We start from the raw sequence: 19,579 nt of genomic DNA, 5'->3' as shown, positions 1-19,579 counted from the left end.
AAGATTAATAGATGGCTTTAAAATGTGCCAACTAATAACAGAAATTTTAGATTAATATAAAGAGAAGCTTGGTTTAAGATTATTCCACTAAGTTCATTATTTAAATTAAATTTCTACCACTATGTAAGGATTCAAGTATATAAAATATCCTTACTTATGCATAACTTTTAGTCAGAAATTTCAACTATATCTTGATACTAGTGGGGAATTGTTGGTAAAATTCCAAAATAAGTAATTTAAATTTAAAATAAACAAATACACAAAATCATTTCTTAAAGTATGTGTCTCTCTTCATGGAAAGAAAGAGTGTGTTGTTTAATTTTAGAATTTGTGGCTCTTCACTTTGAAAGGTTGCAATTTTTTAGTTTTCGCACCTCTTCAAAACTTATAAGTTGGGATTTTTGGCTTTTTGTTTGGTATTGGCAGTTTGAGTAAGTAATTTTCTCTGTACTAGAGTTCTTGTATGATCTTTTGATGTATTAGCATAATTGTAATTTGGGAATGCAGTTGCATTATCTCTTTTGCAACTTATAAATAAAATCCTAAGCAAAGCAATTGAAGTTCTAAAGAGAGTCCTGCTTGATGTGCCTCTAGGCTTATATCTCTCTTCCATTTTCTACATTTGCACCAACAAAATCACCTTATTACATATTGAAACCTTTGTAACTTTCAATAATTTTTATATCAGTACTAACCCTTAAAGGTAAAAAATTGAACTGTTAGTGTCCCATAGTAAAAAAAATTTGGCTCCACGGTAAGCCTGGCCCGACACCTGAGACTCAGGCCTATGCCCGCCCGTCCATTCAAACTTGAGCCTGAGCCCTGCTCGAATAAATTAAGAAAATATATATATAATAATATATAAATGTAATTAATGACAATAAAATATTATATATATATATATATAAATTAATAAAATAAATATAAAAAAACATTACTGGGCCTAATCGGGCAGGCCTGGTGCCCCTTTTCCTGAGCCCAAGTCAGGCCGGGTACCGGGTACCTGCGACGGCCCAGCTTGGTGACTAGCCTTACCTTAATATTAAGCATATGGACAAATGTTCTATAGAGCAGATTGATAGGGCACTGAGATTGATATTCACAACATTGGCTTGGAGTGAACATAAGTTAGGACTTGGTTAGTTAATTGAAATTAATAATTCAAACGGGGTCGTGTTCATCATGTGTCGAGCGCCAGGCATTTAAGCGACGATCATTGCTTGCCCAATCTTGACTTGTTTGTGATTTTTGAAGTTCAACTCAACCATGAGCTTATAAGTTTGCCACTTTCGTAAAAGGTTGGAAATCACAAAACGAGAGATTTGATCTTAGGCATCGATCCACCCTTGGTACAAACAAGGTGTAAAGGAAATAAGTTCTCTTGACAATGAAAGATATGTGATCAACTTTCCCAATCTTGTCATTGTGTCAGCACTCGGAACCAAGATAAGGAAGTCGGCAACCTGGAATGAATGTGGTGATTGATAGAGATGCCAAAAGAGGACGAGGTAATGATAGAGAAAAAAAAGGCCGATCAGGTACTCGGTGGTGCTCTTTTGGGGAACCCCATGGGCATCTCAGGCCGGGTAGGGCCAATGCATTAAATAAAAGCCCGCCAGGTATATATATATATATATATATATCGAGAGATTGAGAGAAGTTGGTAAAAACCAGAAAAAAAACCAGACCTATTGATTTTTTTGTTCAAAAACTATTTTAAAATACAATATAAACATTTTAATATATTTATAAGGACTATTTTGACATAAAACATGCTTTGATTCAAGTTGTTTTAATGAAAAATATTGATTATTTTTATTATCATGCCATTGGGCCATTCATTTTTTTTATTATAAAAACACTATTAAATTCTAACAAATGGTCAACTTAATATATGTGCTGCATCAATATGTTTTTATGATCATATCAATAAGGTTAGATTGGAAAAAATTACTCTAAAATTTAGTCTAGTTTTTATTCCTAACCTAAGTGCTTGTTTTATATATATATATATATATATATATATATATATATATATATATATATATATATATATATATATATATATATATATATATATATATAATCTTTATTATTTTTTAAATGTTTTCATCATAAACATATGTTTATATATTAAATTTATACATATTTATTTTTTTTTTAATTAGAATTGGGGCCTGAGCCCGGGCACAACCATGAGCCAACACGATGCCTAGGCTTATAGAAACCATCATGGTAGCCAGCCTTCTCTTAAAAAAAATAATGATAGCAGCCAGCTTGTTGGGGAACATACCCAAAAAGTTGAAGCACTTTTCTCTTTGCTCATGCTTTCAGGGTTTAATGATAGCAACCACTCATACGAGAGAAAGAGACGACACATGCAAATCACATTCAAAATTTCTGGTTTCTTCTCGCCTTTTTTTTTTCTAAAGGGGTGCCATGCGGAGCACCCCTAGGCCTAGGGCACATGTTTTTACCTTGAAACACATAAATACCTGAGTGAGACTGTGTCACAATTGCTCACAGTGGCTCATTCTTCCACAAGCATGAGCAAGATTTGCTCAACAAACACGACCCTTTATCCTTGCACAACTAACTAATTCAATCAGAACGAAGATATTAAATCTGGTGTTCATGAATTTGAGGTTTGCTGGAATCATGCATTTAAAGTGGATCCCAACTTAGATGTGGAAATGATCAAATGCAAGCCAGCATGATCAAACTCCTAGCGTAATTAGCAACTGCATTCAGATTTTAATCTTCTCTTTCTTATTGGAAAACCGCTGAATGGTGGAGTTAAGGACGGCCACCATTTGGTCGAACAATGCCAACTTAGGAGTCTGAGTGTCGTGGAGAAGTTCCCCATGGCCGTGTCTGGCCGAGCAATCTGAACCACTCAAGCTCGAGCTGCCCTTGACTGACTGTGGCAACCACTTGAGAGTGGGTGCTGATCGACAGGATTGAACTTCATCACAGAGTAGAAGCCCACTTATTTCCTGTGAAAGAAGACGGCTATTCCTAATGACGATTGACAGTCCAATATTGTCTCTGTCTTTCCCCTTATTTTCTCCATCCTTGAACCATGGTTTCCACATGTTGGTAGCCAAATTTCAAGATCAAGAGACGTCGAGAGAAGCACCAGAGTAGCTTTCACTTGGTCACAGTAAATCGTCAAACGTCAAAGATGGTGCTCTTTGTTTCTCATGTTTTCTTTGGTTTTTTTTTTTTTTAATATGATGAAGTTCTTTCGAGGGAAAAATTTCTCCAAAAATTAGAATATTGAAAGGCATGTTCAAACTGTTATATTTTTAAATCTAACGATCTTTTAGAAAAATAATATATAATAGTTAAGCGAGTTGGAGAAGTATTTTATTTTACTGTTCAATAACAAAAGAGACTGAAACCTTCTCCTTATCTCTCAAAGTGCCCCTTATACTTTTTTTTTTTTGACAGTAGAAGAACTTGACGCTTCAACAACTCAAAATAAGAGTTGGTCGTTCAGCAATTCTGAAACATCCGTTGCACGGACACTATGAAATATGTGTAATGGGAATATCAAATATGTGCCATGGTTTGCTAATTTTTAGCATCGGAAAGTCCCAACTCCGTATAGGTCATAAGAGTATTCGTTAAATACATCAAAAACGAAAATTGTTACTAGGCAGTCGTCGAAGTCGGCGGGAACCGCCTCTTCCTAGACGTGAAAAATCTTGGGGACTCGGAAGATCTTTTCCGACGAAATCGCACCAGGAGTCTGCCTCTGCGATAGTATCCTCAGATTCTGATCACCGTCGATAACAGTCAGCAGCATCATCACCGCCGTCTTACGATGAGCCCGTCATCCGAAACCACCTCTGAGTCTCGCGGCCGCCACCCACTCTGCAACCCACCAATCCCCACTAACCTTCGGCCGCATCTCTGTGTCCCGCACCACCTCCACCACCATCACCAGATTCACCACCCAATTTACAACCCTCATTTCCACCCTTGTTTCCACATTTCCCGCGCATTCCGTCCTCCCACGAGTTCTTCTCATACAGCAACAGCGGAACCTCAATGTTCTTCTGGTCTTCCTCAACCTACTGCTCCGATGTCATTCACACTCACCAATTCTCTGCCTCATTTTCACCACCATTACCATGGTTGCCTTGCTTTTTGTCAGAGGGTTCCATACCATCCATGCCGTAGGCTTCTTTTGCCGCCTTCTCCCTGCGGGTTCAACTTTCTTCACGGGCAACAACATCAAAACCATGAAGTGAATGCGTATGAAGATGGCGATTGTGCCCTAGGAAGGTCGATGTCGATATTCGCATGCATTAGGCGATTTGGTTTTCTCGTTTCTTACTTTTTCTTGATAATGCTTTTGATGGGTGTGGGTGTTTAGGTTACAGGAGGTGGAGGATGAAGCAGGAGATGAAGAGCCAGTGTTTGTAATGACGGATGAGTGGCTGGAGTTCTTTGCGAAGTCGGAAGCTAAAAGGCAACAAGGTAGAACTTTTACATCTTTTTTGTTGGGCAACCCCTGCCCCTGTGGCGCAGCCTAATATCGATGGGACTAATGAGCCATCATGGTGCTGTTGATTCTGTATGGTGACAATGCAATCTGGTGCTCTAAATCACTGGATTGTGTGATTCTTGTGTCCCACTTTAGTCATGTCTATTGCCTTCGTCCGTTAATTGATTGATAAGCCCTTGGGTCTTAAGCTTCTTGATCAAAGCTTTGCGAGAAAATTGGAAGCAGAAATTGCTCCGACTCTCTTTTAACTTTCCTGGTTATGTCTATTGCCTCCTTCCCTTATTGACTGATAAGCCCTTGGGTGTTAAGCTTCTTGATCAAAGCTTTGCGAGAAAATTGGAAGCAGAATTTGCTCTGCCTCTCTTTAACTTTCCTTGTTATATTGGCAGTTTCTTTTGTCATTGTCTTGCGCAGGCTGATCGCCATGGGCAAAACTGTTCATCCTCCTTTTATCTCATTTTTGCAGATAAGAAGCTGAAACAGAAAAAGGTTGGGCATCAGCAGAAGCGGAAAGGCTCAAATTAGATTGATGCTGATCTTTGGCAGAATCTGACCCTGCCTTTGTGCTACATGAAACAGATATCTCGTGTGTAGAGAACTAATGTAAGTGGCGTTGAAAAGTTTTGGATTGAACATGTATAAGGAAGCCAAAAGAATTGTAAATTTGATTGCCAAGAGGAGGAACTGTAGCTTTAATCACCAACAGAGTTATTTTTTCCATCTTCATAATGCTTTCCACCACCTTGGTCATTATATCGTCGCCATCACTTTCGTCATGTTCGTAGCCCCCAGAATCAGTGGCATCCAACATAATGAAATTCATCCCACCTCCCAATTGCACATCTGCAATCCACCTATTGCAGCATATTAACTTGTATCGCCAAGTTGTAACCAGTGGGTCATAAATGCAACCGGGAAAAATGGGTCCAAAATGACTGACCTGAAAAATGTTCCCGTGCTGAGTTCAGATCCACGATTCACTTCCTATCGTAACCATTGGATCAGCCATTCTAATAGCACACTGATGTCTCGTCAGAACAAACAACACCTGCTCTATTTACTAGTTAACAGCTGGGGATGACTTCACTGTAATGACATTTGCGATGAACAACTCTTCAAACTTTTGCTGGCTTAGGAAGGGGAAATGTTTATCTTATAGAGTTTGCAGCCTTAAACAAACGCAACACATAGTTAGCAGGACAGGCGTTCTGCAGCATAATTGCAGAGCCAACCACTCTCTTTACAATTCAAACTTAAAATCTAGACATCTACGCCCACATGGCGATAAGGTAGGTAAGTAAATAAAATTTTGTAAAGGCGGGTAGGAATTCTTTCATATAAGCCCTCTAAGAGAGCACCTGTAAGTTCTGAAAGAAAGCTTGAAGCTGATTCTTAAAGAATTTAGTTGTGCAAGTCGTTGCATCCAATCCAAACTCGTGTGTGTATCGCGCGCGCGGATGCACTGCCCGCAGCTACAGACAATCCTGTTGTGATAAGGACATTTCCCTGCATATATTTATTAAAGTGTCCAGCAAGTGCCTTCTAAGATCCTAGCTATCATCTACCAAAGTCCACATTCTAGGCAAGCCAGAGAGCTCCAAGAGGCTTTGGTTATCATACCACCAACTGAAACTCCAGCTTTTGCATTTGCCTCCAGCAGCCAAGCAACTTGTATTGTGAACTAGATAGAGCATAGCATGCACAAAAATGATGCATAAATTTCATTCATTAAGATAACGAGATAAAAGCAGCAGTGAACAAGCACTTCTATGGCTGCATGTTTCGTCAACAAAGATATACAGGAGTTCCGTTTTCCCTTTGATCGAATGACAACTTCAACTGGACAGGGCGTCAGTCCTCCAAAATTTGCTGTACACTGTCAGGAAGACCTCTATTGTCATGGTTGATGAAGCCATTAGGTCTTTGCAGTTAATTTGGTAAGAGCTGCATTTATTCTGTCTTCAGTTGTCGGTTTATATACATCATAAAAATCCAATATCTCAACTGCAATATTCTTAATCTGAGAAACAGAGTAAGAAAATGTTAGAACATCAACAGTTCTATCAATCTAAAATTCAAACTAGTAAACATACTCAGTAATAAACCTCTAGCTATTATGTCAAATTGGTCAAATCACTTTTCACCCAGCAATACCAAATATTAGGAATAAAGACGAAAAACTTGTCTGGAAAAAGTAACCAAAGAGTAGCCTTTTAATGCAGCACAACGACTAAAGCATAGGATGTCAAAAACAAAAAGCTTTTAATATTATCAGGTATGATTCAATTTATATGAGACACCAGATCTTAACTGACTTTGCACGGAAGGACAAAGAAATAAGCAGGCCAGCGCATCAGGCTGGAACTTGGAATCAGGATAACTGCATATCCAGCCTGGCTGTCACACGCAGTCCTTTTTACTTCTGTATCTTACATACAGCATAAACTCCTAGTGAATACCGCAAACAAAATTGGCCCTTAAAACAGAAAGAAAAAAAGGCAAAGGAAAGGAATTTATCCACTTCGCTTCAGTAACACAAGCATTGCTTCAGTAACACAAGCATTGCTTCTAAACTGAGGCTGGAAAAGCAACCAAGTAGCAGTATACATTTTTGAACACAATCTTGAATTAAAGAAAATCAAGCAAAAAAAGTTCATGAAAATAAATGAATCGGTTCACATGAACAACTATGTTTAGAAGTTTCATACATCCAAAATTCATACCACATTCATGTCTACACGAAGCTCCTCAAACCATGTATTTGTGTCTCTATCATTCAGTACGCTTGCAATGTATATGCAGGCTAAAGCAATCATATAAGGAGGATGACAAAGAATGAGATCCATCTTGTACGTATCATTGACAATGGACCTGCATGTTCAATTCATGAATTAGGACATCTACATAGACCACAGTTTCCCTCAAAACACAAAATACCCCAAGATAACAAGAAACCCACTTTAAGGCAAATATGTACAACTATAGAAAATGCTACAAGGTGAACATGTTAAAGGCAGTGATGTTTATTGTGGCCATATTGCTTGGCTTTGTAGAGTTTTGCACATAATGAGTTATTTGGCTAAAATTTTGAACCACATCAATTAGTCAAAATATATCACTTTTCTATTCAAAGTGCATTACCTGATGAGGAACTAGCAGAGTTCAACCTAGACTAGAAGTTAGAAATCAAGGTCCACACGGGGTCATGATTAGAGGCACATCTGCAGTTCATAAAACAAAAAGGAGGACAAAGATATGTTGGAGAAAAGAACTCCTTACCTTGGTGATCAAGACTACTAGGACATAGTGGTAGCTATCACTATCTGGTCAGGCCCTTGACCCCTCCACAAAAAAAAGAAGGAAAATTTTATTTAAAGGGAATAACATAGGGTGCGAGTCGGACCCTCACCCGCACCCGCGTCATGTCGACAAGGTGATGCACTTAAAGAGTCCATGTGACATAGATAATTACTACTCAAGCCCTCTGACCGTATTTATAAGCATTATTGGGTCAATCCCAATGCGACCCAACTGCAGTCCATATTTGGTTACTATCAATACTCTCCCCCCTCCAAAATCACCTTGTCCTCAAGGTGTTAGAAAAGTGCTCCCTTGTTTTTCCACCATTTCAGGTTGGATCATCACACCTACAATATGAATGGTCTGATAGCTTTGATATGATTCCACAAATGATACTTGATACTTCCATCGGTTGAGCTATTGACAATTGGATTGCAGTTTTATTCAATCTGCACCTCACAGTGACCTGCCATATATTTGGGGCTGACCTTATGCTACAATGTTAAAACAGGAGAAGTTCTGGGAAATAGTTGTAAGAATTGAGAAGAACCAGACTTACCGAACGTGAGAACGAAGATGAGATAAGCATGAGAGAGAGAACATCCAACAGTTTGGCAGCAGCTTCTTCAGTAAAACAATGCCCTAATCTTGGTCAGTTTTTAATGATCTCCTTTTTACCAAAATATAACAGCAATTAAGATAAATAACAAAACAAGCCACCACCAGCCCTTAAGGCTTAAGAGTGCACAACATCATTAATAGAGAGCAACATATTGGATTTGGACCTCATTGGATCTGGATCTGATCCAATCAGTCTTCTAGTTTGCAGCATCCAATTGAGAGATAAGTTAGTTACAATCAGTTCCAAATGGTTCTTCAAAAGTTCTTGTCAGTTATAGAGAAGGAAGATGAGACATTGACGTTTCACCAAGTTGTACATTCAAAAGGTGGATTGAAGGTATGAATGATGATATCAAAGCTCTTCATGAAAGTCAAACATGGAAAATTGTACCTAGACCTGTGGATAAAAACGTTGTGGGATGTAGTTGGGTATATAAAAATAAGTATAAACTCGATGGAAGTATAAAAAGGTATAAAGTTCCGCTTCATTGCAAAAGAATTTATACAACAGACAGGACAAGACTATGTTGAAACATTTAGTCTTGCTATGCAGATGGCAACAATTCAGGTTATTTTGACACTGGCGGTGAAGCATAGCTGGAAAATTTGTCAACTTGATGTAAAAAATGCATCTTGCATGGGGATTTGAAAGATGAAGTTTACATGGAGCAACCACTTGGGTAAATGAAAGGCAATTCAAAAGGGTAAGTGTGCAGACCGATGTGTGCAGGCTGAAGAAAGCTATTTATGGACTCAACAAGCCACCAAATCTTGTTTTGACAAAATTTTTCATCAAAATTCAAAGGTATAACTTTTAGAGATCAGAACTAGACCATTCATTGTTTATTCACAAAGACTGTGGTGTCACAACTCTTATCCTGATTTATGTTGATGATATTATCATTACTGAGAATTCAGAAAATCATGCAGATGTTGTGAAGAAACTACTGAACAAGACGTTTAAAAGGGAAGACCTTGGAGACTTGAGATATTTCTTGGTGTGGAAGTTGATTGAAAGAAAAACAGAATCTCTAAGTCAACATAAATATCAGTTAGATGTGTTGAGTAAAGCAAGAACAAAGGATATAAACCCATAGCTACACCAACCATTCTAGATCATAAAATGGGAATGTGAGATGGTGACCTTTACCATGATCCCATCGAATATTGAAGTTTGGTTGGAATGTTACAGACTTACAGTATCTAACTTTTACATGCCCAGATATTGTTCATGTTGTTAACTAGGTATCCCAGTTCATGCATGAACCTCATACCTCACATATGGAAGTTGTGAAGCACATATTGAGATATCTGAAAGGAACAATAAGAGATGGGTTGATCTACAGGCGCACATTCTCAGATTCAACAACACATAAACTGATAATATATAGTGATGCAGATTGGGCAGGAGATCCCAATGAACAGCGGTCAATTTTAGGACATAGTGTTTTCACTGGGTTGCAATCTTGTGTTATGGAGCAATAGAAAATAGAAAGCCATGGCACGATCGAGCACTGAAGTGGAATATAGATCTATAGCAACAGCTATTGGAAGTTACATGGGTCCAACACCTCCTGACTGAAGTAGGGGAGAGAATCTTTCATTGCACTCTTCTGTGTGATAATCAAAATGTTGTAAATATATCCTTCAATCCGGACCACCATAGTCATGCCAAACATATAGAAATTGACCAACACTTTATTTGCCAAGATCAAGTGGTTGATCTCTTTACTAAACGCCTTATGAAAGAAAGATTTTGGGCAGTGGCCACTAAAGAGCCAGTTGTTCATAGTTCAAAACCATGTATAACTTGAAGTGGGGTAAAAAGAGTATGAATTGGATTGAGTTCAGATCCAGTATGTTGCTTTCAATTAATGATGTCATAAACTCTTGTTGATTGTTGTATTTTAGGGCACATGATTACTGAAGAAGCTGCCACTAAACTATTAGAAGCTCCCCCTCGTGCTCATGTCATCTTAGTTCTCACGTGAAATAAACTCTGATGGGGCTGACTTGTTTCCATCCAGGTGAGCAGGAAGTCCCTGGCTCTAAATGCAAGGTACTTTCTATTTCTTTCAAACCAAGTAGTTGGCGCCGTTAAGTTTCTTGCTGGAATGCATAATCTGTCCTCCAGGTTGACCATGTTCTCTAGCAATTTCCTCAAGGTTCGTAGCTCCTCCAGGCTCCAACATCACCTACAGGTTCCGATCGATGCTTGCAAGTTTTTGGGCGAGCATCACCTGAACTCTCTCCATAGTTCCAGTTGTCCGGAGCAATCTTCAGTTCAATGGCTGCCCCATGTGCCAAATGGTAGCTATCGCTACCTGGCCAGGCCCTTAAAAGGGAAAGCCCACACATGCACACATTACACCCTAATCCCGGTTAGGGTTACCCTCTTAGAGGGCTAAAACACCTTAATAACATGTACCTTCGACCTTATTTATAAGCACCACTGGGTCCGTTCCACTAGGACCAAGCTGCAGGCTCATATTTGGTTACTATCACATAGTTTTTCCAATAATATAACAAGTTAATTTTCCAATTCATATCAAGAACTAACAATCAAAATTTAAGAAACAGCAAATGGGAAAAATAAATTATTCTATACAGTTGACAGTGAAAAAGTGAAGACATGCAATTCTAGATCAAGTATGTTTGTCAGAAGAATTAGAACAGGATTTTTCACATGCAACATCAAGTTTGCACACTAATCATATTTCACTCTATTGAGATCCTACAACACATTGCATTTTCTGAATACTTATATGCTATGTAACAAGTACTCCTATTTAGGAGGAGTACCCACACGGTACCGGTACGACACCGGTACCGGTGTGGGTGCGGCGTCGAGTGCGGTGCGGGTGCTGCGTAGACAGCACCGGGTACGGTCAACATACCCAGGGTCATTTTTGACCATTTTCGGACTCGGTCAACCTTGACCGGATAAAAAATTGTCCGTTTTAGATTTTAACGTTAGAAAAACATTTTCACATTAAATTATTGAAACCCTTATGTTTCGTCGACGATGGTTTTCGTCTTCCCTCTTCACCGAAGTGAAGAACCGACAACGGCAGGCGAACGGCGAGCACCCGACGGCAGCGGCGAACGGCAGGCGACGGCAACGGCGAACAGCAGGCGATGGCAGCAGCAACAAGCGACAGCAGCCAACGGTTCTTCACTTTGACTTCATTTTTTGCTCTTTTGTTTGTTGTTTTCTTCATTTTTTGCGTAGGTAATTTGTCTTTGTTACTGTGATGGTTTTTCTCCTTGATTCTTCATTTTTTGTTTTTCGTTTTTCTTTGACATTGATGAGTCTGCAAGTAACTATTCTCTCTCTTTCGCCATTCCCTTTTATGAATAATATGTTTAATTTGTGGTTCAGACGATATCTTGGATTCCTTTTAGTGTTTTGATCCAGCTGGTTTTCAGTTTTATCTTTTCCTTTTCCTTTCCTCGTTTAATATAAATGTGTGAATATGTTATTCTGTTTGAAATTTTTTGACATATATATATATATATATATATATATATATGTGTGTGTGTGTGTGTGTGTGTGTGTGTGTGTGTGTGTGTGTCTCTCTCTCTCTCTCTCTCTGTGTATGTGTATGTGTGTGTGTGTGTGTGTGTGTGTGTGTGTGTGTGTACGGCCGTACCCCCGCACCCAAATTTTTTGAAAATAGTCCGTAACCGTACCCGCACCCATACCCGTACCCATGTGACATAGCTTATATGTGAATCAATAGTATAACAGTGGACATATCCATGAGATCAACTTCTCAAAATAGAGTAATAAGAAATGATAAAGCAGCAAGTCATGCTTTAATTTCATGACGTTCCACTCTCTAAAGAATAGAAATTAGTAACTCAACCATATCTAGATACCATATCATCTGTGGTAACAGCAGCTGTTCAAGTGCTATATTGCATACATTTGTTTCCATCTTACTCTGGCTTAATTTTTTCTCTATTGCAGAACCCAAATTTCAAACGTGAAGCTTCTGAGGGCTGAAAATTGCAACTATGAGTATGACATGGCAATGAAGAACAATGGGAATCACTAAATAGGGGTTGACAGTTTCAAAGTTACTGCATAACCAAAGCAAAGAAACAGTGGAAACTTACCATGCTGGGATGGTCAAATCTTGCATGCCAGCATCCTGCAATAGCCTGCAAAAGCAAATATATTATCCATATGAGAGAGATGATGGTCAAACAGAAAAGGGATAGGTGATGCAACAACAAGAGAGCAAAGTGTATCATAAAAAGCATGTGGAAAGGTAACACCAATTATTTTGTCAAATTGACAGATTTCTGATCTTCAGATGAGAGTGTAGTCTGTACCTTGAAGACATTAAGAAATACTCCAAAGTACAATAATATAAGTACATGAAACAAACTAATCACTTTGCCTAGCCAATTGAGTTTCACATGGCACTTGCCAAGATTTGCATTGTTCTCCAGCTTTATGCCTGATAAATGATTCTGCATAATAGCTGGAAAACAACATGATCTGATTTGGACAGTGATCAACTTGATTCAACCTGAAGAATGTACTGCTCTTCTCAGCCTCCGAGAGACATGCTTGCATTGAAAACTCACAAAAGCCTTAGCTTTTAAAGACATATGCGATCCATAAAAGCTTCTTCAGAATTTGATAAAAGAAGATTCTGGTTGAGTATGCCTAACAATTTAACCAGTAGGAGAATGCCCATAATAGAATGAACCCTACACAATTTCCCGTCATAGAAAGAGGCACTCTCCCCATAATCTCCATAGGCTGTTGAAGCAGTACTTACTGAAGCAGTGAACGATATGGATGATAAATAACTAAATAGTAGTCAAGTGCTTCCAGAAGCTTCATCTCCATCTCAAGAATGTCTTTGATTTCAAAGACATATGGCTCAGGGCCTACACAAGCAAACAAATATTTTACTTAACCAACTTGATGTTTGTTCAGAAGGAAATAAGACTGTCCTAGGAATAATTACAGTCAACAAAGAGGAAATGCATACATTTTCTCAAATAAAATGCAATAAGCTTAGCCTGTACAGTGCTCTCTTCTGCTTTGGCTGCAAGGTACAAACAGGTAGGTGCGACTAGACGTGGATCATACTCTGTCATGCTCTTTCTGAAAATTGAAAGTATAAAAGAACTGTCGGTTCTCCCTATAGAGAACAGAAAAATAAAAGGCTCACATATTTAAAAAACAACTGAATAAATTCACATGCATGTAGAATTGCACTATGTTTTTTTGGTGTAGACAATGAAGACCTCCTTATTGCTTATTCTTTTCCTTCAGAGATAACAAGGAAAACCAGTCCTGCAACACCTAATGATAAGCACAGACCTATGTTGTTAAGGCGTCATCTAGATGTGCACCTAGGTGTCAGACTCACACGATGCAGGTGGAGTAGCGCCTGTGCAACGCCTAGTCGTGCCTAGTTCATAGAAGTCGAAGAAACACTCAATTAAGGGTTCTTAAAGACTCTTTAATAATGATTAAATAGTGTTGGAGACTGGAGTGAGGCACATTTTTAATTTGTGGAAGCCCAAGAGATAGTCTTCCATCCTTTCTTCAACATAGAAATGACTATTTAAGTGAACATTTGAGTCGAGGAACTTACTGCATTGATTTTCAATTTCTTGATTTTTCAATGCTATAAACTCTACATTGTCTTCAATACACAAGTATAAATATAAATAATATAATACTGACTGTTATTGATTGTTGTTATATGATGACTATATCACTATTAGTCATATTAAACAAATTAATACTTAATAATCAATAACTTATAGATATAATAGTTAGTTCCACACTTTTTTAACATCAACATTAAATTATATATGACAACATGATATATTATATAATATAAAGTATATAATTATCAATGTATGTAATATTATATAGTCATAATTAGTTAAACGGTTGCCTACACCTAGTCATGCCCAGATGTGCCTAGTCGCTAAGCGAAGCCTGTTGCCCAGGCTGCGCCTAGTGACTTTGATAACATAGGCACAGATTAGGCCACTCAACAGTTGATCGTGTAAATGTACAAGGCCACCAGAACCATACACTTCCTGGTTGGTGTAGCGTCAGCTATATTATGACAAAGGAAACCAACGGCAAGTGGAGTTCCTGGTGATGTTGCACATGCAACTCATTTGAGCCAGTATCAAATCTCAAACTTGCCCAGAGATTTCACCATGAGAAATGTAAGGGACTTCTGGTATGGGGAAGAATTGATATTGTTTGATTTGAGATGAATAGGTCTGAAGGTTAAAATTTGGGGCACATCCTAGTAGTATAACATATGAACTGACGTGAGATATCTCTAAGATAACTTTCTTAAGTACTTTCCGCTTTAGAGCCAAGCAGGATTTAACAATCACATAAAATGACTTTCAATATATCTCAAAATCATGCCAGTCTAAGAAGAGGTCCATCAAAGTAGAAGACCCAGTAAACATAGTAGATATCTAAATCATGAATACCAGACCATCACCCATGTGCAGCAAGGAGAAGACATTCATAGAGATGGATAATTGTTTTATTTGAACGGGAACACTGATCCAAGATGTGGGAACAATTGGCATGGATTCAAGTGCCTGAAGACTAACCGACTAAGTTGTCAAAACTAGAATCTGGACAAAGGTTGTCTGAGGCCTTAAAATGACTAATTAAGACTAGTTGGTCCGACTCAGTCCAAATCAATTTGACTATAAGTAAACAAATACATATATTTATATGGAAATAGATACAAAAACATGTATCATGTATGTACCTATATATATATACATATATATATATATATATATATATATATATACATGATACATGTTTTTGTATCTATCTGCATGTGTATATTTATAGGTCAAGGCTTAGTTGGCTGACCAACAACCAGGCTGTCTATTGATTAGTCTGACCAACTGATCACAGTATGAAATACAGGGGTTGATAACCGACTCAACCAACTAATCAGAATTTCGACAACTAAGCTTCAATATAGGGGAAACTTCTAAACAACTTTTTGGCCAACCATTTTAATATATATGGAGAACAAATTGAGAGACCAACTGTAAGGCAACAAGAAGCAGATACTTCACAAGTTATTGCTCAAAGTGGATGTGAATTTGTGATGGACGGGCATTGGCATTCTGGACTCTGCGTCGGTTTTTGGGAATTTGTGGTTATTTTTGTTTGGGTCCAAGTATTTTATTATTGAAATAAAACAATGTCTGATTTCTTTATGTTCTGGTCATGACTCAATATTGCTTCCGCTATTATAGAAATGAAAAAAAAACAAATTTGGTGTCAAAAATTGGGTCGTGACAATGTGATACTGCAACTTCATGCAAATAAAGGCACATGCTGTTAAACATGGTACCTGTTATTAAAAAAAAAACTCATAGCCTTTAAAACTAGAGCATGAAACTATAAGTTTAATTTATGATGTACATCAGCAAATCATATACAATCGGTTTTGTAACAAGATCTGTAGAAAGTCATATTTAGACCATACACATTTAGTCTCAGTTACATGTCCGGGATAATTTTTTTCAATCCTCAAAAAGTCCAAACAAACTCGTAGCAAAAGGTACCCAAGCAAAGGCCGAGAAAATAGATAACCAACTTTCTTTCTCATTTAGGCAACTTCAGAGCCCACTGCCAACAAACATATATTTGTTCCGGAAAATAGTCAGTTCAATTTCCGATGCCATCATGAAATAAATAAATGATACCATCATGAAATAAATAGGCTGGTACTGGGGAAAAAAAAGAAGAACTAAAGTGGCAAGTAAAATAAGATATTCCTTCTCATGGGAAATTTCTACTAGTTACCTTGTATAAACACGTCTGAAATAAGCAATTGCAGTAGCGACCACCCTGAATCACAATGAAATTTCAAAAAACCATCTGACAATAACGCACCATCTCAGCAAGAATTACAACAAGAAATTAGCACGAAAAACACAGCCAATTAGAGTGGGAAATAGCAGGAACGAAAATTCAGTTAGTTTATCACAATGCATGCAAATAATTACATTCAATTCATCAGGCAATTTGCAGCTGACAATCCGAAGTAAGGAACAGTTTTTTGGGGTTTGCTCACTTTCATGGGTAAGCAACCTTTCTCCCAGCAATTTTACCAGTTACTCAGGAATAAGGAGAACTATTAATTTGTGCTAAAACTTACATGCAAACGCACATAATTTTCCTTCTAAAAGCCCAATTTTAAGCTAGTGAATGTTGAATTTTCATTTTTTCAAGAATATTGGGTTTATATTTCATTTTTCATCAATCCCCCAAAGTTTCAGTGGCATCTCGCAAAAAAATTTGAAAATGGGCTAAAAAAATACAATTTTATCAAAAAAATAAAAAGTCTACGTTTATAACTTTATATAGACTGGTAAATATTTTCCAATACATTTTTTTTGCAGTCCTTACTCTGAAAATAACATGTGCACTCTTGTGCTGTTTTGGATACAATATTTACCATAAAGTTTTAGCATTCATGCTCATATAGAGGGAAGAAACAGAGAGAGACAGGGTGGGGGTTGGAGAGTTTGGAGGGGAGTGTTTTGTTAAAGCATGACTATTATTGACTAAGTATTGCTAAAGTAAAATATTCAATCATGAAATTTGCATCCAGAACCGTACATATACTGATCTTCCTTGAAGAGCATGGATGAAAGGGACAAGCCAAAACAAAACACATAAAAACATGAGGACATCAGCCCATTAATGAAACCAATAAAAAGAAAGCCGTAATAAATTTCGTAGCTAAAGCAAAATGGATTAAACTTGTTCCAGCTAAGGTGAGAATTCATTTCCTTTGTAAAGAATAAGCATTCACATCGAGTCCTAATGAAGGGCCTGAGGTTGACTTAGCACCTTCCTCAGCATAGAAGAAAAATAACGAGCTTATTTATGCATCTATTTGGGGGCAAAAACTCTCTTTGGCCTTCTTGTCTCCTGCTCCTCCAGCTCCACCCATTTTTCATCCTTTCCTCCTTTAGCCTTCATTTTTCTTGCTTTTACTTCTCTCTTTCCTCTGTCCCTACATCTAATCTTCTATTAATTAATTTCGTGATGTGCACATTTGAAAGGTTCAAAGAGTATTGGAAGTTTTTAAAGACTTATGTTCATAGTTCTAGGTCACTTCATGATTTCTGAAATTTCTTTCATCATCATGGTATGAAATCTAATCTACGTACATGTGAGTAAAATATGTAAAACCAGTAAGATGTAATGTGAGGGTGTCCCATCCTTTAGAGAGCACACCTTGTCAGCCAGAGATTCTGTTATCACACAGATACCATCCATATCCATACATTTACAAAGAATGAGAATTAAGTAGAAAAAATTTATGAACAAATTTTAAAAAAACCGCACAAACAAGTGTAGAAACCTCTGTTGTACTTTAACTCGTTCGCCAAGCTTTGAAATATCTGCAGAAAAGCAAAGTCTCTATAATATTAATAATAAGAGCAGAAGCTATGCATTAGATAGGCATGGGAATAATTCTATACATCTGAAGCTAGGAAGATCAAAATAAAAAACGTGTAAAGAGAACAAATGAGCTGCATTTTAGGAGAAAGAAAAAGGTAGATATGTGGAACATTGCCAGCACATTCTTTCTAAGGGCTGATGCTTCTATTAACAATCAAATATATGCAAGACAGCAATTGCTGTTCTCAACCAAGGAGTCCATTCCAACAAGAAACCCTTGCTTCAACTAGTTATTATATCTTTAAGATGGTCACAGTTTTTTTTTTTTTTTTTTAATTGGAAACTGAGGACTCTAAATATGATTGTTGAAAAATTTAAAAAGGAGTGAGAAACTCCAGTTTTTGGTCATTAAACACTGTGACCGTCCAGCCTCTCTGGATTGTTAAAGAGCCAGGAAGACGAGAGACAGGATTGATACAACTCAAATTTGAAATGAAGAAATTCAAGGCCATCTCTTAAATACAGAAATCTGCAGTTCAGACCTGGATCCAGAAAAGCAGTAGACATGTGCAGCAAGAGTGCACCAACCAATATCTTGTCATAAATCACATTTACAGCATAGAAGTATAATGAACCCAGAGAAGCAAATATCAAATAAACTAGCTAACCTAAGTGCTCTTTATCATAAGTTTCTCAGTAATTTTATATGCATACTGAACTGATGCAATCAGCTAAATAGTTATGGAAGACTAGAAGCTACCTATTTTCACTTCCCACATATGACCCCAAAGTTGCTTAAGATCTATCCTCACCACTTTCAGCCTCTAACTAAATAACAAAATCTATCGCTGATGGGGAAAATCCGGTTAAAAAATGGACTACAGCACTTAATAACCAAAAAAAAGCCCAATATCAGCATTAAAATTAACACTAGTTTTTATTTAACATGATTTTGTTTATTATCAGAAAATCACATAGACTGTAGATTGAAGCAAATTGGGCAATCAACCCGCCATAAGCTTTTCTCCATTCACTCTGAACAAGAAGAATCAGCGAGAGCGAGAGAGAGAGAGATCTCACGATTTGACATATGAATTTTGATAAGTTTGAATTCGTCGAGGGTTAAACCCTTCTCCTTATCAAGTGAGTGGACCACATCCACATCCTCTTGCTCCACGAGCTGCTTACTGGTCATCACGACCATCCCAACAACCCAATAATTGACGAACAAGGAAAGGAAAAGGATTAGATTACTGTGCCACTTTTAGAACTCCACCGAGAAAATCGAATTCAAAAAACCCCAGAAGAACATCTAATGAAAAAGATGAAGATGGTTTACCAGTGAGACGATGCCCAGAAATTCGCCGCCATTTTCTCTCTGTGGTTGAGTCAAGTCGGGCAATAACGCCTTGATCTGGAAGTGTCTGAATATATGAACTTGGGATTTTGTAATTCCAAGAAAATAGGAATGCCTAATGCACCGAGTTCCTGATCTTGAATATCTTGGTTCACAACGTCCCCTATATGAATTCCCAGACTTCGTTTTGGTTGTCCAGGTCTTGGTACGAGTGGAGATTAGGGCACTCCAGCGACGTAATGGCTTCGGACTCAACTTGAATCTAGTTTCTATCGTGTTCCCCTTTTTTTTTCTTTCTTCAACCAATTTTTATGGAACGGGATTTGGACTA

At 37.7% G+C, this 19,579-nt stretch overlaps 2 protein-coding genes across 2 annotated transcripts; one reads left to right on the top strand and one right to left on the bottom strand.

Annotated features, from left to right (window-relative positions):
• The first annotated feature begins 3,636 nt into the window (after nt 1-3,636).
• LOC116249685 (uncharacterized) lies at nt 3,637-5,236 on the top strand. Its single transcript, XM_031622881.2, has 3 exons — nt 3,637-4,293; nt 4,385-4,488; nt 4,983-5,236. The coding sequence occupies exons 1-3, from the start codon at nt 3,830-3,832 to the stop codon at nt 5,039-5,041; spliced, it is 627 nt and encodes a 208-aa protein (XP_031478741.1). The 5' UTR covers nt 3,637-3,829; the 3' UTR covers nt 5,042-5,236.
• A 978-nt stretch (nt 5,237-6,214) lies between these two features.
• On the bottom strand, nt 6,215-19,579 carry LOC116249684 (cyclin-C1-1-like). The gene is made up of 9 exons (XM_031622879.2): nt 19,231-19,579; nt 18,972-19,078; nt 17,851-17,890; nt 16,281-16,325; nt 13,450-13,565; nt 13,234-13,345; nt 12,560-12,604; nt 7,240-7,387; nt 6,215-6,536 (listed from the first exon to the last, which is right to left on the bottom strand). Exons 1-9 carry the CDS (start codon nt 19,260-19,262, stop codon nt 6,432-6,434), a joined length of 750 nt encoding a protein of 249 aa, XP_031478739.1. The 5' UTR covers nt 19,263-19,579; the 3' UTR covers nt 6,215-6,431.

This window comes from Nymphaea colorata, chromosome 3 (assembly GCF_008831285.2).
Source record: "Nymphaea colorata isolate Beijing-Zhang1983 chromosome 3, ASM883128v2, whole genome shotgun sequence".
NCBI lineage: Eukaryota > Viridiplantae > Streptophyta > Magnoliopsida > Nymphaeales > Nymphaeaceae > Nymphaea > Nymphaea colorata.
The sequence above is the reverse complement of the archived record's forward strand: the minus strand, read 5'-3'. Positions and strand labels throughout refer to the sequence as shown.